Here is a 22,726-nt window from a genome sequence, read left to right as displayed (position 1 = left end):
TATTTTCTTTCAGTCATTTACTTATATCAGCATGGACCCAGGGCTATTTATTTTATACTTTGGGTAGAATCTAATACTTCCTTATTTATTTTGCGATTCAAATTTTTCTGACTTGACCATTGGGCAGTCTTTCAATTGGCTCTTGGGTCCCTTTGACATAGCCCCATTAGTGTGTGTGTGTGTGTGTGTGTGTGTGTGTGTGTTCTGCCTTACTGTATGGTCCTATAAGATGCACCAGGCTCATCTTGCATATTTTCTGTTCCTTTCCTAGAATCAGCCATTTCTGAAAAAATGTTATCAGATGCTCTGAGCTCTTTTTATTGGAGAATGGTATTAGAAACCAAGATCTGGGGTGCTGGGTGTGCTCAGTGACTACTGGGTATCATTTCTTTTAGAAGTAATGTCCTTTCAGCTGACAGGAAAAGGAAATAACATGTATAACTTATGAATATCCTTGTATAACCAGTATATACACATACTTACAGATAATCTACCAATAGCTCTCTATATCTACATGTGCTAAACGGGAGTTCATATTGATGTTCCAACTCTAGTTAATTACCACATGGGTCATTCTAGCCTCTTCCCTTGCTTATCGTAAATACCCACCCCAACAGTGAGAAATCTGGTTTCCACCACACATCATCCATGTATCTAATTGTTCAATTCCAGTATACACGTATAGAAGTGCCGGAATTATTGATTCATGGGATTATTAACAATTATTAACAATGGGAAAGAACTTTATCAACTAGAGTACAGTGCTTATGCACAGTTCCTTTTGCTGTTAGTCTAACAAACACCACTTATTTCCAAAGTTACTTAGATCAATGCCTTCCTTGCTCTCCCTTTCAGTAAGGTTGTTTTATATATTTGCAATATAGTTCGATTCTTTTGTCACAGTCTGCACTCCATCTTGGGACCCTCTAACATAATACGTGATTTTTTTTTTTAATTGTACTGATGTGTAGAGAGATTAAATGAAGTCTTTAAGGTCTCAGCTTTCAGTGACATCAAGACTTGAACCCAAGACTTTGACTAAAGGATGCAGGCTTTCTTCCTGCTCCAATGAGATGTCTAGAGAGGACCAGAGGATGAGTGGGTTTGACAAAGATGATGTTTTAGACACAGTGTTTTTGAGCTGTTTCAGGGATTTTATGTCTCCTTGAGAAGGAGTTTGGAAGGTCATAGCTTGTTGTACAATGTTTTTCAAAGTTTCAAGCTCTAATCCTTTTCTCATTTCACCTCATTTGATTATATCACTTTCGGGTTATACTTTCTCTGGCTATCTTTGGACTTAGGATAAAGTCCAAAAATTTTACAAAGCTCTGCCTAAGCTGGCCTCTGCCTACCTCTTGAACCTTATCTTAAACCACTTTGCCCAGTGGGCTCTGGCCTTCTGCTCTTCCTTTAGGTGCTTGGATACATTAAATACCCAACTGTGTCAGGGAATTTTGTACGGACTGGTCACGGTTCCTGGATGTCCTCCTCCTTGCCTTTTCTCTTTGCAGATACCTTCTGTGGATCCTTCAGATCTCAGATCACCTGTCACAGTTTCTTGTGCCTCAGTCTTCTGATCTGCACAATGGGGTTGTTAGTAATACTAAATAGGGTTGCTATGAGAATTAAGTGAGTGACTATGTGTAAAAAGATTAGAATAGTACCTGAACATAGTACCTCTCCATTAAGGTTAGCTGTTATTATAATAAATATAGAATTATTAAAATTTTTGTTATGATTTTTGCATTATCCTTACCTTTCCCTAGGATGGCCTTTCCTACCTCTGCAGACTAAATCTTGTTTCTTCACTATATGCTTTCTTAGCACCCTACACCTATTTGCAGCACTGATCCCAATAATAATTTAAAAGCCAATTTTGTAATTACTTGGTTAATGTCTGTGTCTCACACAAATATGTACTCTCCATGAATATATCTGACATGTTCACCACAATATGGTTGTTGGATGTTTTCTTGTGTAAGGGAAGTAAGTATGAATGGGCCTGATGTTTACTACCCATTTCAGAGATGAGAACCTGAGGCCCAGATAGTATTAGCTCATTTCCTGTCCTGTCCATGAGTGGAGCTTGGTGCTCTGCAGGGTGCGACACAAGGAAAGAATGATATAAATGCCTATAAAGGGATGAAATTAAAGTCCTATATTGTCCCTGAGTGGGGATTCTCTGAGGGTTTCTGAGGCTAGTCTCTGGGCCATCTAGGTTCATCTCTGCTGTATGTCATAGACAGTCTAAGAGTTGACTGTATTTTTATTTGCCTTATCCCAGCTCTGCCACTAACCTTCTCCAATCTGAGCCTCTGCCTTCCCAGTCCCAGATGGGGCATGTGGTTAGAGGATTCCTAATCTCCCTTAGGGCTCTATCTCAGCCTGCCCCTGACCTCAAAGTGCACTAGAATCCCTGCTCCTGGAGGCTTTCTTGGGACCAGCAGGACAGACAGACTAACTCTGCCTCATTTGTCTTCCTCTTTCTCCAGAACCAGGATGGAGTCTGTGTCCAGTCAGTATCAGTGATTCTGCATCAGGACCCTCGGAGGCAGGTGACCTTGACCCAAGCAGGGGATGTCCTTCTGTTTGACCAGTACAAGGTCACCCCACCCTACACAGATGGTACGACTTTGGTGAATGAGAACTAGCTGGGAACTACCTGTCCAGGCCTCCTCTTCCAGGCACTGCCTCTGGCTAAAGGCACTGCCACATGGGCAAGAGCTCACATTCTCTAATACTGGGTGAATCAAGTCAGAGGAGCACCTCGGTCCCAGGAATGTGGACTCTGGACTTGCAAGATGGTCTTTATCCCCATCCCAACATGACAATAGGCTTCACAGTAGCTTGATGGCTTCTCCTAATGTGAGGATAGGAAGGGAGCTCTTTTCCATCCCTATTCTATTTTTTTTTTAAATATTTTATTTGAGAGAATAAGAGAGCAAGTGAACACATGTGTTAGGAGGTGGGAGGGACAGAAGGAGAGGCAGGGACAGAGGAGAAGGAGAAGCAGACTCCCTACTGAGCAGGGAGCCTAATTCTGGGATCATGGGCTTGATCCCAGGACGCCAAGACATGACCTGGGCTGAGGGCAGACACTTAACCCACTGAGCCACCCAGGTGCCCCTATTTCTTCTTTAATAACTTATTATCCTGTCTGATTCCACAAGTGATCTGTGGTATCTTGTAGGAAGCACATCTAACAAAAATGGCAAAACTCTTAAGAAATGAGATAGCACCAGAGAAAATGATAAAGAAAAAAAAAAAAGAATAGGGGTTCAAGACTGAGAGGAGTGGGGATGCAGGGAATGTAAAGAGACCAAAGAAATGCAAGCCACAAAAAGTGAAAAATTCAGTACAACTGAATCTAAAAATTTTAAATGTTTACAAATAAATCTAAAATCATATCATGAGCTTCCTGGTGGCCATCGAAAAAATGGGTAGTTACAGCATGGTCTTTTGCTACAGAAGGAAATATTTTCAGCTCCTTAAGGAGGCAAAACTTTAATTGGCACTTGATGCTTAAAAGAAAAAACAAAACAAAACAAAACAAACTTAACCAGTGCCACCATGGCGTTATCCCCGGGTCCTGACTTCATCCCTGAACAGGATTTCCTAAAGGCTTCCCAAGCCAAACCCTTGGCAGGGCTTCACACCTGGTGTGAAGGCTGGGCTCGCTGGGTATGGGCGAGGGCCATGCAGCTGGTGGCCGTGGGTGGGATGCACATCGGCAGAACTTCCCACATCCCTATTGTGGTTCTGTGCCCAGACGCCTTTGAGATCCGGAGGCTGTCCTCCATGTTCCTGCGGGTGAGGACCAACGTGGGCGTGCGGCTTCTCTACGATCGCCAAGGACTGCGGCTCTACCTGCAGGTGGACCAGCGATGGGCCGAGGATACCGTGGGCCTCTGTGGCACCTTCAACGGCAACACGCAGGATGACTTCCTGTACGTGCCCCTGCCCCAGAAGCAGAAGGAGGGGGTGGGTCCCTAAAGGCTGAGTACCCGAGTCTCCTCTTGAAAACACCTGTGGCAAACTCCCTTGGTCCCTTGCTGGGCTGCACATGCACCACTGATTATTTCTTCCTCTGCCTTTAAATCGAAGTATATTTCTTTAAGGCCATGGTTCATCGTCTTCTCCGTGCAGAAGACTTACCTGGGAGCTTGTTAAAATGCTGACTCCTGGGTTCTACTTCTCATGTATCTGATTTGTGTTGGGGCCCAAGAGTCCTGTTTTTAGTAAGTTACCGCTGTGATTCTAGTGTAAGAGATCTATGGACCATACCTTGAGAAATAACTGCTTTACAGTGAGGTCTTAAAATTGGTAGCGCTTAGGCTGGATTTCATTTAGTTCATGGTTTTCCTTGTTTTAATTGACGTGAAGACCTTTAGATGAGTGTGAGGCAATGGTACCCAGACTCCTGCTTTCTATCCCACCAGGCCAGTCTAAACCCCATATCTTTCCTGTCTGGGCACACCCTGTGAGCCTCTCACCTTCAAGGGAAGGCTGTTTCCCAGGGACTGACAGAGAACTAAGAGGAAGACTGTCTGGGTATGCATGCAGTTTAGGAACTTGGGAGGGGACAAGAGTCAGACTTTCCAGAAAGGAGAGCAAAGTGATGATTGTCAAAGTGAGAGGTTCTGGCCAGTTTTTCAAGTTACATGCATTAGGCGATATAGAAGTAAATGAGAGGCTTCCTTCAGCCAGAAATGAGAATTTGGATTCTTTCAGAAAAATAAGAATCAGAAGAAACTGAGAGCTTTTAAATACATGCACATTCAAAAAGGTAGCGTTCTACTGTGCCTTGCCTGGTGGGGCTGATGTTAGGACAGCAGGCCAGGGCAGTGGGGACAGACCCTGGTTTAGTGTGTGGGCTGCTTGCCACCCTCCTAAATGTGAACTCTGGGCAGAAAAGTTGCTGTGGGTAATGAGTGCTCTCATGGCTCATGAGCAGTAACATGGGCGTGGTGAGCGCCAGACAGAACCTGTCCCAACCCCACATATTATGATCTCTCCAATCTACTGTCTTCTCATGTTTGGTGGCCCTTGGAGACTGGCGATATCTGGGAAACATGCTTTTCCCCCTTTCTTCCTTTATTTCCCCTTGTATGACGATTTCCTACCTAGAGGGAAAGGGAGGGCAAAGGAACTTTCGGGAACTGCTCGTGGAGATAGGAGGAGGAAGTCTTAATCTGGTGAAGTTTGGTTCACATGGTGTCCCTGTTTCTCTCTGACATGAAGAGCTGGGGGTGGGTGGTGAAGACGGTGTAGTGCGTGGCCCCAAGTCAGTTCTGGGTCCCCTTGGAGACTGTTAAATATGTGTGTGGGTGCGTATGTGTGTACATCCATAATCGTATGTGTTCGTATGGGACTGTGTAGGCTCCCTTGGCTGTTGGCCTATCTGGCGTGTATTTGTGCTCTGGGTGTATGCGTACATACATGGGGCCGAGTCCACGTGGGCAAGTGTGTGAGTGTGGCCATGCCGTGACTGCAGGTCCCCAGTGGGAGTGCCTGAGAGCACCCCACAACTCTTTGGCAACTCTTGGAAGACGCTGTCTGCCTGCTCCCCCCTGATCTCTGGCTCCCCGCTGGACCCCTGTGATGTGCACTTGCAAGCAGGTGAGGTGGGGGGAGAGGGAGGGAGCAGCGGGGTGCAATGGGACTGGTTTGAGGGGGATGAGATGGGAACTCTGGGCCTGGGAGGCTGGGCAGGTTGGGCAGAGGTGATGAGAAAAGGTGGAGCTGCCGAGAGGGGACTGTAGTTCCCTTCTGGGAAGGGTCAAGCAGACAGAAGCCTCAGGCTCTGTCCCTGCCGTGTAGACACACATTTGTACTGGTTCCCCTGTCTTAAAGCAAAAGTCTAAGCCCTCACAGTGCCCCCCCCCCCCCCGGCCCTACACTCTCTGCCCACCGCCACTCCCGCCCCCCCACTCTGCTGCAGCCACGCACGCCTCGTTGCTGTTCTTCCTGCACCGCAAGGTGTCCTCTCCGCTCCCGGCCTAGACTTGCCATTCCCTCCACCTGGAATGCTCTTCCCTCACTGAACACAGGCCTTACCCCCTCAGCTCTTTCACATTTTTGTTCCAACTTCATCTTCCCACGGAGGCCTTCCAGACCACTGGGTTTAAGATTGCGGTTGGCCCTCCCACCGCACCTCCAACGCCTGTCCGCCTTCCTCCTTCCCTCTCTCTGAGGTCTGTCGTTTGCGGTCTCCTTGACAACTGTGTAAGCTCCCCGAGGGCAGGATTTTTGTCTGTTTTTTTCATGCCCATGTGTCTTTCCAGCATGTGGGTTCACGTCCTGCGCATGGTGGACTGTGTATTGCACGAATACACTACACACACACACACACACACACACACACACACACACACTTCCTCTCTTTGAGTCATTTACACCCATGCCCGTGGCTTGCCATGTAGTCACACCGAGACCTTGCAAACCATAGCCACACGTTCCCAGTCAGCCGTGTGCTCTGGTACCTGCTTGCGTCCCTCCTGTACACACACACTTGCACCCACCTTCTCACGCCAACAGCCCCCTGCACTGTGATGGGGATGGGGTAGGAAGAAGCTGGGCCTGGGCACCAGGCCAACCAGATCCCTGCTCCCTGCCCCTGTCCCTCCTGTGTCCAGCCTCTTATGCCGTGCAGTCCTGCAGTGTGCTCACCGGGGAGCTGTTCGCACCCTGCTCTGCGTACCTGAGCCCCGTGCCCTACTTCGAGCAGTGTCGCCAGGATGCCTGCCGCTGTGGGCAGCCTTGCCTGTGTGCCACGCTGGCCCACTATGCCCACCTGTGCCGGCGCCATGGGCTTCCCATTGACTTCCGGGCCCACCTGCCAGCCTGCGGTGAGTGCCCCATGCGGCTGCACCCCCTCGAAGGCGCCTGGAGGAGCCCAGCTCCAGACCTGAGTGTCTCCCTGTCTCCCTGCCGCCTAACACCCCTGCCTCACCCCTCCTCTGTGCTCTTTGTCCCCTTGGCCAGCCAGGCCTGACACTCAGGACGTGTGACACATGACTGCGTCTCTGTGACCCTCCCCTCCAGCCCGTGTCTAAGCCCTATTAGGTCCGTGGATTGGAGGTGAAATGCCCTCACTTGTTACCACCCCAGTCAGAGCTTCCCAGTAGGCCTCCCTGCAGCCCCAGTGAACCTTCTCAAAATCACTGGCTCCCATCACCCTCAGTGCACACGGGGCCCAGTGGGGACGAGCTAGTCCCTGTTCACCACCCCCAACACCTGGGCCACACTCTTGCCCAGGTGTCAGTTGTCTCTGGACCCCCAGCCCTAGCACAGGGCCCCAATCGCAGTAAGCTCTTAGCAAATGTCGAAGAAATGAAAAAAAATGTCCTGGGACTCAGGAGACTGGTGTTCTGTGCCAGTCCTGCAGGTATTTGCTGTGTGTCCCTGACAAGGCCCTGCCCCCTCTCTGAGTCAGTTTCTCCAGGTGACTGGACAGGACCAGTTGTTTGTAACCCTGACTGCACATTAGACTCACCACAGGAGCTTTTATTTTATTTTAAAGATTTTATTTATTTACTTGAAACACAGAGAGGGAAATCACAAGCAGGCAGAGAGGCAGGCAGAGAGAGAGAGAGGGAAGCAGGGTCTCCGCTAAGCAGAGAGGCTGATGTGGGACTCGATCCCAGGACCCTGAGATCATGACCTGAGCCAAAGGCAGAAGCTTAACCCATTGAGCCACCCAGGCGCCCAGGAGCTTTTAAAATAAATGCACATATCTGCGCCACATTCAGTATCAATGAGAACAACATATCTGGCCATGGGGCCGGGCATCCGCATTTTTAAATGGAGACGTTGATGTGTAGCCTGGGTGAGAAGAGCTGAGCTTGACCGTCTGACTCTGTGGGGTGCGGGAGACCCTGAGGGAGAGGGCTGCTGGCCATATGAGGAGAGGGAAGCCTGCAGTCTTCGGACAGAGGGCCCTAAGAGGCTGCAAACTAGAGCACAATTGACCTTCACAGCCCATGTGTGCTAGAGACTTGAAAGTGAGAAGGAGGGCGGTGTGTGTAATACCCACCTGTGTGTGTGCGTGTGCTCTACTGTGTGCGTGTGCTGGTGTGTGACTGATGGGGCGGTTGCAGGGGTGAGTGGTGAACTCTACCCTCCCCCAGTATCACTGCCTGAGAGGAAACGCCCTATAGAGGAAAAGAAACGCCAATGGCAGGGTCCAGACTGGGCTTGGGAAGGGGGGCTCACCCCTGCTCCTCTGCCATTGTGGGAGGAAGTGGGACTTGGCAGTCAGACCTGGATTCAAATCCCAAGGCTGACCTTGATCTGCTGTGTGACCTTGAACAAATGTCTTCTCTGGTTCTCAGTTCTCCTCATTAGGTTGATGACCCCACCCCCACGCAGTTGTGGGGCTGAGGGAGACAAAGCATGCAGTTTCATTTCCCACTACAGCACTGTCCTGTGGGGCCACCAAAGAGTACAGCCCCTGTGTGGCCCTGTGTGGACAAACCTGCCAGGACCTGGCCAGCCCTGTGGCCTGTGGGGCTGGAGGCAACAGCGACCTCAGTGGGGACGAGTGTGTAGAAGGCTGTACCTGCCCACCGGATACCTATCTGGATACCCAGGCTGACCTCTGTGTCCCTAGGTGAGCTGGCTTACTTGACCTCTGTCTGGGAGGAGGGCTGGGGGAGGGCTGAGGGTCTCTAGGGCATCTGGGGCTGGGGAGCTGCAGAGAGGCTGCAGCTCTCATGTCCCTGCTTCATCTCGTAGTCACAGGATAGAGCTTGATGGGTGGCTGGGTGGGTGGGTTTCTTCCCTTCTCAGGCCTTTTTCCTCACCTCTAGCTCTTTAGGCCTAGAACTCCAGCCTGGCTTCCCCATGAGATGGAATAACAGCCCCACAGAGGCAGCCTCTCTCCCTTCATCTCCCCTTTCCTTTCACAAACATTTACTGATGACCTGGTATGTTCTAGACAATTCTAGGCCCTGGAAATTCAGCAATAAACAAAACAGAATCCTGCCCTCATGGAGCTCACATTCTTGTGCCAAGACAGATTAATAAATAAACCGACACTTAAGGGGTCTGGTGGTAACAGGCTATAAACATGCAGGGAGGGGTTACTGTTATGTCACATGAGGTGAGCACGGAAGGAAGGCCTTTCTGCCGAGGTGACACGTGAGCAAAGATGGGGGGACGTGAGGGAAGAGTGCTCCAGGCCGAGGGGACAGGGACAGCCCTGAGGCTGGCTGTGGCATGTTCTCAGTGTGGCTGGAGGCAGAGGTGGGAGGTGGTGACCTCATAGGATCCCAGGGCGGACTGGCAAAGCCCTCGGTCCCCTCTTGATCTGTTTCTCCCCTAAAATGGTATCACATTCACCGAGGGATGGGGCCTGGAGAGAGGCTTCTGTAGGGGGTGTACTGGAATCTCTCAAGGCCTTTTCAAGCTATAGGGCCCTCCGTTGAGATCCCCATGCCCTGCAGTTGAGTATTGGCAACAAGGGGGCCTTTGAGGTTTCTATGGGGAAGGGGTTGGAGAGGCAGAAGGTGACTGAGAAACACAGGGGTCAGAGGAATGCAGACATCCCTTCCAGTCCTCACCTGTTCTGCTCTAAGACCTGCACTTGGCCAGGACAGGCAGGGGCTGTGGGAGGTGTAGGAGGAGGAAATGGTCTTTGCCCTCAGTGGACCTACAAAGAGGAGCCGAAAGACAGCATCAGGGACCCTGTGAGGAACAGATGAGATGACGTATTTGGAGGGCCTAGCCTGGTGTTCAGACTGTGAAGGTGGATGACCCTGACCTCTGTCCTCGGTGCCAGTCTGGCTTCCCCACTCCCCGGAGATGTGTCACCTGTCACGGCAGACGCCATTACTTCTCTGTGTCCTTCTGCTGCTGGCTGCTGAGGGGTGGGGTCCCTGTCCTCCACAGTCGCTGCCCCAGCCCCTGAGTCAGCTCACTTCTCTCTGGCCCTGGGTTTTACAGGAACCAGTGCTCCTGCCACTTTCAAGGAATGGACTATCCCCCTGGAGACAGCGACATCCCGTCTCTGGGCCACTGGTGAGCCCCCTAGATAGCAGCGTTAGTGTCCTTGCTTTAAACGGAAGTTGCTGACTGACCGAAGACAATAGAGCCCAGCAGATCTTTCCACAAAGCAGTGCTCACCTTTCGCCTCTGCGCAGGGGGCCAGGGACAGAGTGGGGATGTCCGTCTGAGTCGGCTAATCCCAGGGTACCCCCTCCCCCTTCTCCACAGCCACTGCAAAGATGGAGTCATGAGCTGTGATAGCAGAGCGCCAGGTAAGGTGGAAGATGAGGGATGCTTCTGGGGGCTCCTCCATGCTAGTGGGGTTGTGGAGAGGAGAGTGGGGAGCTTGGGGACAGACCAGGAGGGGAAAGCCCGGCCATGTCCTGCCCCACACTGAGCCTCCTGTATTCCTCGACTTCTTGGGAAAGGCTCCAGTTTGGAGGGTGGAGTCCAGAAATTCTGGCCCATCCTCAGCCCCACCCCAGTAGCTGTCCCTCCTGCTTCCCAAGAAGGAGGGGCTGAGACTGTCTCCCTCAGGAGCACCCAGCAGAGGTGACCTCCCCTGGGTCCTGGGTTTCCTCAGTCTGAGCTGCTGGTCGTTCCACGGAGGCTGACTGTCTGCCGAGTCATGTGCTAGACCTGGGGGTCACAGAGATGGGGAGAACAGCCTGCATATTTGAGGCCGTTCCAGACAATAGGGAGGCATGGCCTGTGAGGAATGTGGAGGTGGAATAGGGGCCGGGAGTGTGGGGGCGAGGAAGGCCACTAAGGATGGGATTGGCACAGAAGGGTCAGAGAGTAATCCTACGGCAAGTGGCTTGGATCAGGACCTCCAGAGTCTGGCCGCCCTGAGTTCAGACCTAGCCCAGGGCTTGCAAGCTGTGCAGCCCTGGGTAACTCACTTCACCTCCCTGAGCCTTCGCTTCCTCTTTTGTTAATAACCTTAAATTCTGTGATTTTCTTTTTTGTCAGACTGTTTCCCTTTGGGACTTCTATCTCATCTCCTGTGGCTATTTTCTCTCTGCTCCATCCTAAGCTGGGCGTGGAACTCACCTCCCCTTTATTGATTTCCCTAAAAAAGATCAGTTGCACAAGCTGCAGGTGTGCACAGCTGACTTGACCGAAGGCTTAGGGAGAGAGAGCGAGTTTACGGCGTAGAATCATGGGTAATGGGGAATTGACTGCCCTGTTGCTGAAAGTCCTCTGGCCACCCCTTCACACTGCATCGCTCTCCTCATTGGGCTCTTCTCCTGGTCTCTCTGGGGGCACGTCTTCTCACCTTATCGTGCCTTGGAAAGTGCAAGTGACTTCTTTCCATGAGGTGGGAAATGGGGGATGGTGATACCTCACAGAGCTGCTGCAGGGTTCAGCAAGAGTGTGCATGTGGCGTGTCCGGAACAGTCCCCAGTGGAGAGGATGTGGCACTCTTGGTGCTGGTAGAGGGGGTGATTGTCTTATGTGACACCCACAGCCCAAGGGAACCCAAGGAATGCCCCTGAAAGCATCACAGCCCCTCTCTACCTTACCCTCCAGTTGTTGGGTCCCCCGGCCTCCCCGGCCACCCCTGCCACCCCTGGGACCAGGTGTTCCAAACATCCTGCTGGGCATCCAAGCTCCTGCCAGCAGCCATCCTCTTGTCCGGCAGCCACCCCCTGCCCGGTGGGCCAGGTCTTCGTGAACTGCAGCGACCTGCACACCGACCCGGAGTTGAGCAGAGAGAGGACGTGTGAGCAGCAGCTGCTGAACCTGAGCGTGCCAGCCCTTGGCCCCTGCCTCTCGGGCTGTGCCTGCCCCCCAGGGTACGTACCCAGGCTTCAGGGTCACGCTTTCCTGAAGGCGGGCAGAGCCAAGGGCCACAAGGCAGAGGGAGGGGCAAGGAATCCCTGACACAGTCGTGCGGGGAGGCCCCAGCCCGGGGCTGGCCAGTGATCACGGAATGGCCGGCACAGGACCTGAGAAAGAGCGGTGGTGCAGGGTCCAACCCGGAGTACATTCTCCCTGACTCTGCTTCTTCCCATTGTGTGACCTGGGATAAGGAAAAGGCCGAACCTCTCTGAGGCTCAGTTTTTCATCTTTAAAATGGAAGTAAAAATAATAATGCCTGCCACCTCACCGGGCTGTCCTGGGGAACACACGAGCGACAGAAGTGAAAGCACTGAATGGGGTGTGCAGCCTGCTGCAGAGGCCCGGAGGGGTGAAGCCCATGGGAGAGACACCAGCTTCACTTCTCAGCCCCTTTTCCCATGGAGGTCAATGGGTCCCCCCCCCCGGGGGGGTGGGCTGGGGTCCTGTAATACTCCAAAAAGCAAGGCCCACCCACTGGAAAGTCTCCTTCCCAGGTGCCTCAGACGCCATGTGAGCTAGAGTTGTGGCCTCGTGGGTACACCAGCTGAGGGGGCTGCTGGGGCCTGGCTTCCTACTTTGCTAGGGCTCGTTCCTGACTCTAGTCTTGCTTCAGGTCTGGGCTGAGAAGAAGCTGGGTGCCTGATCCCATGACTTGGCGGCCCAGGGCTGTGTCCTTCAGTCAGGCCAGAGATCGGTGGTCAGCTGGGAGTTCTGGCCCAGGCCTGGCAGTCAAGGGGAGTGAGGGTGGGGGTCAGGGTGGGAAGGGGAGGGAATAGTCAGCGAGAGCGCTACTGTTCATTAAACAACTTGTTCGTATTACCTCAGAGCCTCTCTGGGAGAAAGGAAGGAAGGATCATTACTCTCATCTTGCAGACGAAGAAACAGAGGCCAAAAGCAGGGTGGAGGGAAGTGGGCGGCCCAGGAGCCGGGACTCGTACCGGGCTCTGCTTACCCCAGATCCTGCCCTTCGGCCAGAGCATGCCAGCTCCATGAGGCCAGGGGTCTGGTTCCCTAAACAGAGGTCATCATGTGGGTGACGAGTTTCCCCTTTCTCGGCAAGGGCAGCCACAGCATCCCAGGCCCAGCTGGCAGGGTGTGGATAATACCGGCTGCCACATGGGCCCCAGAGGAGCTTGTGAGGAAGGTCTGTCATTGAAGGCCTCTTGAGGTACTGGCCTTGCATGTATAAGCCTACCTCTCTGAGGACAGGGAGAGCCGCAGCCTCAGGAACTAAGGGTTGCTCATTACCAACCCTGACAGCAAGGCCACAGAGGCCAGGTGGAACTGGGCGAGCTGGGCTCAGTTGTCCCTGTGACCTCCCCGAACGTGGCCACATGTGTTCAATGAGGGCCCATGACTCCTGCTCAGAGGGGCTGGCGCTGAGCCAAGGGCCCTGGCGTCACTAAGCAGTATTGTACAGGGGTTATAATATGTTGCTCCAGACTCTGGAGTCAGGCTTGAATCTTGATTCCTCCACTTACTATGTGAGTTAATCACTTCCTTGAGTCTCAGTTTCCTCATTTGTAAAACAGCACAGAGTAAGCACTACCTGTGAGCAGATGAGCATTGTCTTCCTCTTTTGGATGCCGTGCATTTGCAGATGACCCCTAAGGGGACCCTGAAGTGAGAGGATCCCTTAACAGGTCAGGAGAGGCTGCCCCACTGTCTATGAGCCCCTTGAGGACAGAGGCCAAAGCTTCTCTCTAGGGTGGGCATGCAGCAGGAGCTCAGGGACCGAAGCAGGACTGCATAGGGCCAGGAGGGACCAGTGAAGGGTGGGCAGCAGGGAAGACCCCTCAGGAGGTGGCAAGAGACAAGGCCTGGGCTCAAGGTGGAAGGTGTGAGTTAGCCCACTGTTGGTGGCTGATGCAATTATGGGTAAAGGAGGGACGAGAAACCAATATTTATTGTGTATCTACTAAGTGCTGGGCAGTGTGCCCAAGTCTGTAACGAAATTCTCATAATGACCTTGAAGAAGTCATCATTTACCCCTGTTTCATGCTTGAAAAAACAGGGGCTTAGGAAGGTTAAGTGGCTTCAGGGAGAACAGTGGTTTAAACTCTTGGGTTTTTTCCTGCTTCTTCCCACAATAAAATGCTGGTAATGGAGTAAAGACAAAACAAAACATAAAACCTGTGAGTCTCCAGGGACAAAGAGGCCAGGCATGGGAATGACAATGGCGCAAGATGGGTCAATAGTTTTTGAAGAACGAGCAAGGGTGGATGTGTGGAAACTGACCTTGCAGAGCCACCATTGACGGCTGCTGCTCGCAGAGGAGGAGGCCGAGGAGAAACAACCTATGTTGTGTTGACAGCTTCAGGGACAGGAGGCTCCAGGCATCTCAGAAGGTGGGGTGGTGGGAGGGAGACAGGAGGATATCCCATCAAGTCTCTGTAAGAGGCTGTCAACCCCCCAGGCCTCCTCCCCCAGGCCGTGGGGTCACACAACTGCCCTAACCCCACTCAGCAGGAGAAAGATGGTAAAAGTTTCTGCAGAAACCAACCACATCAGAGATTTTGATCTCAGGAGCACCAGGAGGGATGAGATGCAGAGTGAAAACAGGGAGATTAAATGAAAACCTAGTGGGACCCCAGCCCTCTTCAGCAGATTGGATCCCTCAGTAGTGGCATTGAAGCTTCTGCCTCCTAGGTTGGAGATGAAAAGCGTTCTTCTCTTGAAATTGGGCTGGGCCAAGAGAAAAAAAAAGTCTATAGAAGCTGACATTTTAGGAGTTCCCCCAACAAAATGGTGGCTCCCCTTAATTGTACAGCTTCTAGTCAACTTGTGATGCTTCACTGCTTTTTTTCCCTTTTAAATTTCTTTAAAGTGAGGCATAATTTATAAACAGTGAAATGTGTAGCTGCTAAGCATACAGTTTGCTAAGCTTTGACAAATTTGAATGCTCATGTATAGGTACCCATGAAAGGTACTAGTTGCTTGTTGTCTCTCCTTATTATTTTAATTTGTAATTTTAACTGGTGATTTTCCCTAATGACAATGAGTATCTTTTCATGTGTTCTTTGGCCATTTGTATATCTTCCTTTGTGAAGTGTCCTCTCAAGTCTTTTGCTCATATCTTATTTGGTTGGCTATTTTCTTTAAATTGAGTTAGAGGGGCACCTGGATGGCTCAGTGGGTTAAAGCCTCTGCTTTCCTCTCAGGTCATGATCCCAGGGTCCTGGGATCAAGCTCTGCATCAGGCTCTCTGCTTCTTCCTCTCTCTCTCTGCCTGTCTCTCTGCCTACTTGTGATCTCTGTCTGTCAAATAAATAAATAAATCATCTTAAATTGAGTTAGAGTTCTTTCCACATCAAATATATACATTGCAAATATTTTCTTCCTGCCTGTGGTTTGTCTATTTACTTAATATATCTTAATAAGCCTAAAAACTTTTGATGAGCAGAAGTTTTAAATTTTGATTACATCTAATCTATTATTTTTCTCCTTTACAATCAGTGTTCTCCATGTCCTCAGTAGTTACAATTCCAAGGCCACAAAGACATTCTCTGATGTTTTCCTCTGGTAGCTTTACAATTTTGGCTTTTACATTGGTTTTATAATCTACCTGAAATGATTCTATATTGTAGAATGGAGTCAAATTTCATTTTACTTCTTTTTTGATGGCTATCCTGCAGTTTTAGCCCCATTTTAATAAAAGACTCCTCTCTCCTTATTGAATTGCTTCAGTCCCTCTGTTAAAAAAAAAAATCAATTGACTCTTTAAATGCGGGTCTATTTTAAGATTCTCTATTCTGTACCATTAATCTCTTTGTCTGTCTTTAGGCCAGTATCACACAGTCTTGATTTCTGAAGCTTCATATTAAGTCTTGAAATTAGAAAGTGATAGTGCTCCAACTTTGTTCTTTTTCAGGATTTTTGGTCTTTGCATTTCCATGTAAATTTAGAGAATTTCTACAGAAAAGCCTCCGGGATTTTGATTGGTTTTGTGTTGAATCTAGAAGTCAGTTTGACGAGAGCTGACATCTTCACTCTAGCATGTCCACCAATGCACAAATGTGGCATTATTCCATTTATTGGGTCTCCTTTAATTTCTCTCAGCAGTGTTCCGTACTTTTCATGGAAAGGCTTTGCACATATGTTATTGAACTTATTCAGAGGTATTTGATGTCTTTGCTGTCCATTCCATCTAAGCTGTCAAATTTATTGACTCTACATCATTAAAGTATTTCTTTATTTTCCTTTTAATATCTGTAGGACCTGCAATGATGTTTTCTCTTTTCTCCTGATATTGGTAATTTGAGTCTTTTCTCTTTTTCTTACTATCCAGTCTAGGCAGGGGGTTGTCGATTTTATTGCTGTTTTCAAAGACCCTGCCCTACTCTGGTTCCATTGATTTTTTTCCCCATAGTTTTCTATTTCACTGATTTCTGCTCTAATCTTTATTTTCTTCCTACTACTTACTTTGGATTTAATTTGCTCTTACATTTGTTAAATTGTTATTTCTAGTATAAGCATTTAAAGCCATAAATTTTTCCATAAGCACTGCTTTAGCTCACTCTACAAATTTTTTTAAAAGATTTTAGTTATTTATTTGACAGAGATCACAAGTAGGCAGAGAGGCAGGCAGAGAGAGAGGAGGAAACAGGCTCCCCGCAGAGCAGAGAGTCCGTTGTGGGGCTCTAATCATCTGACAGTTTGCAGCAAAAATCCTCCCCTTTAAGAGAGATATAATCAGCCTTGGGCCTTAGTAGATGGACATCCTGTGTTTCTGCTGGTTATCAGTTCTGAGTGTGTCATTTGCTGGTGCTGGTCTCAGCGATAATCTGATCACAGCTGCAATGCCCTTAGCTGCTTGAGTCACTGTTCGACACAGTCCACTGCTTGACCCGAGTTACTCCATCTTGTTCATTACAGAGTTTTTAAATTGTCAGTGAAGTCAAGAGCTGGTCAGAGTTGTTAATTTCTCTAGCATCTTTGAAAATTTTTTTGTTCTGTCATTAATGGAGTGGAGTGTTGAGATCTCTAACTATAATTGTGGATTTGTTTCTTTCTCTTTTTTGTTTCTATGAGTTTTTGCTTCTGTTTTTAAGCTTTGTTACTTGGTGCATGCCCATTCAAAATTGTTATGTTCTCTTGATAAATGGACTCATTTGTTGTCATGAACTATCCCTCCTATTTCTGTTAATGCTACTTGGCTTGAAGTCTGCTTTGTCTGATGTAAATAAAGCCACTTCATCTTTCTTATAACTGGTGTTTACATGGCATTTTTTCCTATAATTTTACTTTTAATGTTTCTTTGCCTTTATATTTCAGTTGTGTCTTTTGTAAACAGAATGCATTCGGGTCTTGCTTTTTCAGCCAATGTTACAGTTTCTACCTTTTCAATTGAAGAGTTTATACATTTTGATTTAATTTAATTGGATTTGATTTAATATACCATCTTGTTATTTGTTATCTGTTTGTCTCCCTCTCTCTTTTTTTTTTTTTTTGAAAAAATATCTGTTGTATTGGCTTGTTTTTTTATTTTTTTATTTTTTTGTCTTTTCTCCCTTTGGGGGAGTTATTTTTTAACATTCCATTTTATTTCCTTTATTTCATTTTAACTACATATCTTGGCATTTTTCGTGTTTTTTCTAGAGATAAGAATATGTATCTTTCATTTATCAGTCTACTGTGAATTAATATTTTACCACTTTCTGTAGAACACTTGTACCAGTATACTTTCATTTACTTACTTCGTGTCCTTTGTGCTATTATTCTCATACATTTTATTTCTATGTATTTTGTAAACCTCATAATTCATTCATATTAACCTTGCTCTAAATGTTCCATTATCTCTTAGAGAAATTAGGAAGCAATTTCCAGAATTATTTACCAACATATTTTCTATTTTTAGAGCTCTTCATTCCTTCATATGAATCTGAGTTTCCATCTTCCTAAAAAGCTTTCTTTCTTTCTTTTTTTTTAAGATTTTATTCATTTATTTATTTATTTGACAGACAGAGATCACAAGTAGGCAGAGAGGCAGGCAGAGAGAGAGGAGGAAGCAGGTTCCCTGCTGAGCAGAGAGCCCAATGCGGGGCTCAATCCCAGGACCCCAGGATCATGACCCAAGCTGAAGGCAGAGGCTTTAACCCACTGAGCCACCCAGGTGCCCATGAAAAGCTTTCTTTAACATCTTTCTTTTTTCTGAGAGAGAGAGAGAGCGTGCATGTGAGCAGGGTGGGCGAAGGGCAGAGACACAAGGGCCCAGACCAGCTCACAGGGCCCACGCCACACATGCTTGGAATATCCATGCCAGAGCCCTTGTCTATATGCCCACTCTGTGCCCCCGGCCTGGGGGGGTGGGGGCGGTCACAAACACCATCAGGAGAGGGACAGAGAGAATCTTAAGCAGGCAGAACCCAGTGAGGAGCTCAATCTTAGGACCCTGAGATCCTAACCTGAGCCGAAATCAAGAGTCAGACCCCTAACTAACTGAGTCACCCAGGCATCCCTAACATTTCTTTTTAGTGCAGGTCTGCTGGTTGCTCATGGAGGGCCAATGCCCATTTCATTATCTGTTTGTTAATGTACAGCTAGTGCCTAAAGGGTAACTGGCATCCAGCCTGCCTGAGGGGGATGTGACTGGTAGAGCTGAGCCTTGCTTCCTGATGGATGGCAGAGGCTTCCGAGATGGGCCCAGTCTTTGGTTTTTCCAGTTACCAAGGTACCTCTGACCTGCTCTGGGCAGCAGCAAGATGGTAGGTGGGCACATGGTCAGTTTCTCCTGGAGCAAATGCTGAGAGCCACCTTATGGTAGCCATGTGGAGTCAGGGTCCCCCATAAGTGGCAGAAATTGGAAGCATGCTGGCTTGACCCCCTGCTTGCTGTGTCCCCACAGCTTACTCAGACACGGGGACGCATGTTTCCTGCCAGAGGATTGCCCATGCACTTGGAGGGGGAAGGAGTATTTCCCCGGGGACCAGGTCATGTCCCCCTGCCACACCTGGTAAGTTCAGGCTCTGCTTTTGGCTGGCGATGAGGATGGATATAAGAAGCATGATCGTGAGCTCCATCCAGTGTTCCCCCTTCCCCCATGTTCATACCCATGTTGTGTGTTTGTGTGCCGTACAGGGATGTGTGTATATACACAAATCTGGGGGGTGTTTTTGTAAATGTTTACACAAATGTGGTTTTGTGACCTCCTGCTTCTGTTGGAGGTTGATGGTGTTTGTGACCGCCCCCACCCCCCCAGGCCGGGGGCACAGAGTGGGCATATAGACAAGGGCTCTGGCATGGATATTCCAAGCATGTGTGGCGTGGGCCCTGTGAGCTGGTCTGGGCCCTTGTGTTTCAGTGTGTGCCAGCGGGGCTCGTTCCTGTGTACGCTCCACCCCTGCGCGTCCACCTGCACTGCCTATGGAGACCGGCACTACCGCACGTTCGATGGGCTCCCGTTCGACTTCGTGGGGGCATGCAAAGTGCACCTGGTCAAGGTGAGCTTCTGGATGTGTCTGCCCAGCCGGCTGTGTGGGGACCTGGGGCAGCTGAAGCCGAGGACCTGTCCGGCAGGGTGACGTTCTAGACTCCAGTCTGATGCCTAATGGGGCGGATGGAGGAATCTAAGTCTGGGGGTAGGGCTACCTAGAGACTAAAGGAAGTGTTGAGGGGCAGGCTCAGGGCTAGACAGAGCTCACCAGTCTATAATCCCCCACTGCTTGGCCGCTCACTGTTATAGTCTTGCCCCGCTGGATCCCAAGCCTTTTCCTGTCTGTAAGAGGATCTCATGTTTTTAGAGCTTTTATTGTATGCCTGGTGGTCTCCTGAGCCAATCTCATGGATTCCTTTACTTAATTCTCAGAGCAACCCTACGAAGTAGAGTTTCTTATCTCATGTTATAGAGGCAGCAATTTAGGCTTAGGGGAGTTGGGTGTCTTGCCTGAGGTCACCCCACTGGGTGGTGGGGTGTCAGGTTTGAACCAAGAAATCTTGGGAGGTTTGGTATGCAAAATCCGTCAGCTCCTGGTGAAGGAAAAGGGATGGTGATTTGGGGGGGGTGCACAGTAGAGGCGGGATCCTCTAGAAAAGGGGTACCAACAAGGCAGGTGGGAGAGACACACCCAGAGGACCCTGATTTTGCTAAGGGCCTGTCTCATTATGTAATAGTCAGAGTAATAATAATAACAGACCTTTTGGGAATGAGTCCTAGCTATGTGGAAGGCACAGTATGGCAGTCTTTCACATAATTTCTGTCACCCCGAAAGATAGATAATTGAACTTATTTTAATTTTTAAATTTCAAAGATAATGCATGCTCTGCACTGATATTTAAAATAATATAGAAGCATATATTAAAAATAAATGTTTCCCTTCACAGCTCTTCTGTTCCCATTCCCTGCTCATAATAGTTAGGTGCGAATCCTGTAAGATTTTATTCCATGAGACAGACAGACACACAAAGCACACACGTACTTTGTTAATATGGATAGGATTCTGCAATTTGCTTTATTCACTTTATACTAGATACCTTAGTCATTGTACTACCAGTACATCCTTCTTTCTTCCTTCTGTAAAATTCTACAGAGAGAGCACGCTTTAGTTTGTCTTATCATCGCCCCCATTGACAGACATTTAGATTGTTGCTGATAATTTAAATGAATACTTTTGTGCATGTATCTCTAGAATCTTAGAAGTGGAATTGCCATAAAAAGCTGCATACACATAAGATGCTATTTGGTGCTTGCAATTTGCCCTGCAAAAAGGCTTACAAATTGTCCTCTTGTATATAAGACAGTACCCCTGCCCTATACCCCTGTCAGCACCAGCCATCCCCATTATATAGCCATCCATCCATCTGTCTGTCAGTCCATCCATCCATCCCTCCCCTTCCTCCCTCCCTCCCTCCGTCAGATACTTTTTGGAGATGAGTACATGCTAAGCACAGCACTAGGCACCCAACAGTGAAATTGAGCTTCGGAGAACTGGAGTCCATTGCCCAAAGTCACACAGTTAGTAAGAGCTGTGAGTGGATTGGAAACCACATCAGAGTCCATGTCCCACTACCTCTGGGCCTGTCTGCAGGCTCTTGTCTCTCCCTGGCTTTACTGAACTCCCTTATCTTCTCCCCAGAGCACGTCAGACCTCAGTTTCTCCGTGATTGTTGAGAACATAGACTGCTACAGCTCTGGCTTCATCTGCAGGAAGTTTATTTCCATCAATGTCGGGAACTCTCTCCTTATCTTTGATGACGACTCGGGAAGTCCTGTAAGGCCCTGTGCGGGTTCAGGTTGCACAGACAGTCTGTATGCTAGTAGGGGCTGGGGCAGAAGAGGGCCAGGGACCCAGTTCCTTGGGGCTGGTAAGTCAGCAACTGAACTCCTTGGACAGAGTCAAAAACAGAGCGGTCAATGTCAGGGTGTGAGGGAGGCGTGTTTCTGGAGCTGGGAACCTGACCGAGGTGTTGGGGGACACTCAGCCTCAGGAATGACCATCTCTGTCCCTCTAGAGTCCTGAGAGCTTCCTGGATGAGAAGCAGGAGGTCCACACATGGCAAGCGGGGTTTTTTACACTGGTGCATTTCCCAAGGGAGCACATCACCCTCTTATGGGACCAGAGAACCACAGTGCACATCCAGGCGGGGCCACAGTGGCAGGTACTTGCATGAACAGTGACCTTCCCAGGGCCCTCTGCTCCTACCTGGAACTGACCCAGGCCACCGGGCATTCTTACACGAGCTGTCCCCTCACTGAGGAGCCAGGAATATCATGCCTCCCTCCCTGTCTGCCCACACCCCACTCCGCGCCCTTCTCCTCTGACTCTTCTCCTCTCCCTCTTTACATCGTGGCCCCAGAAGTTGCTTCGGGCTTGTGACGGACTCCCGGGCTCATGACAACCGCTCATCCCTCATGTTCCTGCAGGTGACTGCGGTGTCCTCTCTTCTTTCAGGGCCAGTTGGCGGGACTGTGTGGGAACTTCGACTTAAAAACCATCAATGAGATGAGGACTCCAGAGAATTTAGAGTTAACTAACCCCCAGGAGTTTGGCAGCAGTTGGGCTGCAGTCGAGGTAAAGCTTCCCCGGGCCGGCTTCCTCCCTTGCTCAGATGGGCCCCGGCTGGACCGAGGGGACCTGGCCCCAGGTCAGGGACACTGGCATGAGTGGGACTGCTTGGGCAACGGCTCTCCCGGCCTCTGACCCAGAGGCCTTCGACTCTGTTCTATGGCCCAAAGGCATGTACCACCTGTCTCACACATCAGGCTGCACCTGTGGCTTGGATGAAGCCCTCCTGGGAGGGTGGGGGGCTGAGGAGGAGAAAAAGTCTTTGTCCCAGGAGAGACTTACTAGGGAAGATGAGGTTGGTTTGAACAAGACCATCTCAGCCATCTCTGTGCCCCCAGTGCCTGGCACTAGGTCGGTCCAGAGGAGAGTCCACGAGAGACGCATGTGGACTGAGGCAGTCAGAGCAGGCTTCCTGAAGGAGGTGGGAATAGGCCTCTGAGAGGGAGGACAACTTTAGCAGAGGCGGAAATGTGGAGAATGTCCCTGGGGTTTGGGAGATGGCTGAGGTCCCCGAGTTGTGAGCTATGAAGGAAAGCAGCACTGAACCGAGACTGAGAGACCTAGGTTCTTGTCTTGGGCCATCTAGTGACTTGTTGGGTGAACTTGACTAGGTTCCATCTTCTCCGTGGTTCTCTGAAGGAACTGTGCCAGGAGAGGGATGGAAACCGGATTTAATCTCTTGTGACAACTCTGATCAGTCAGAAGAGGTGGCCTGGGAAGCTGTGTTGAGAAATACTTAAGACTCACAACAGGCTCAGCTAGAAGAAGATCTGCGATTGATTAGTTATGTCTGCCGTGGGTGCAGCAGCAGAGAGTGGTGATACGAGTTTACATATGTGCCTTTGACAGAGTCATCCTAGGTGCCTAATTCTCTATTGGGGAGTAGATGAAGA

At 49.4% G+C, this 22,726-nt stretch overlaps 1 protein-coding gene across 4 annotated transcripts in view; it reads left to right on the top strand.

The window, feature by feature from the left end:
- The window catches only part of OTOG (otogelin), a 76,743-nt gene that overhangs the window by 17,435 nt on the left and 36,582 nt on the right, over positions 1–22,726 (top strand). For all 4 annotated transcript variants that reach the window (XM_059407595.1, XM_059407598.1, XM_059407589.1 and 1 more), the window contains exons 16-28: positions 2,493–2,625; positions 3,770–3,947; positions 5,495–5,619; positions 6,636–6,848; positions 8,419–8,611; positions 9,946–10,020; positions 10,216–10,259; positions 11,633–11,786; positions 18,677–18,784; positions 19,133–19,271; positions 20,904–21,038; positions 21,280–21,426; positions 21,720–21,839. In XM_059407595.1, the coding sequence (XP_059263578.1) occupies positions 2,493–2,625; positions 3,770–3,947; positions 5,495–5,619; positions 6,636–6,848; positions 8,419–8,611; positions 9,946–10,020; positions 10,216–10,259; positions 11,633–11,786; positions 18,677–18,784; positions 19,133–19,271; positions 20,904–21,038; positions 21,280–21,426; positions 21,720–21,839 (1,764 nt within the window). The remainder of the gene's footprint in view (positions 1–2,492; positions 2,626–3,769; positions 3,948–5,494; positions 5,620–6,635; positions 6,849–8,418; positions 8,612–9,945; positions 10,021–10,215; positions 10,260–11,632; positions 11,787–18,676; positions 18,785–19,132; positions 19,272–20,903; positions 21,039–21,279; positions 21,427–21,719; positions 21,840–22,726) is intronic.

This window comes from Mustela nigripes, chromosome 1 (assembly GCF_022355385.1).
Source record: "Mustela nigripes isolate SB6536 chromosome 1, MUSNIG.SB6536, whole genome shotgun sequence".
NCBI classification, from domain to species: domain Eukaryota; kingdom Metazoa; phylum Chordata; class Mammalia; order Carnivora; family Mustelidae; genus Mustela; species Mustela nigripes.
This window is presented reverse-complemented; position numbering and strand designations above follow the sequence as displayed.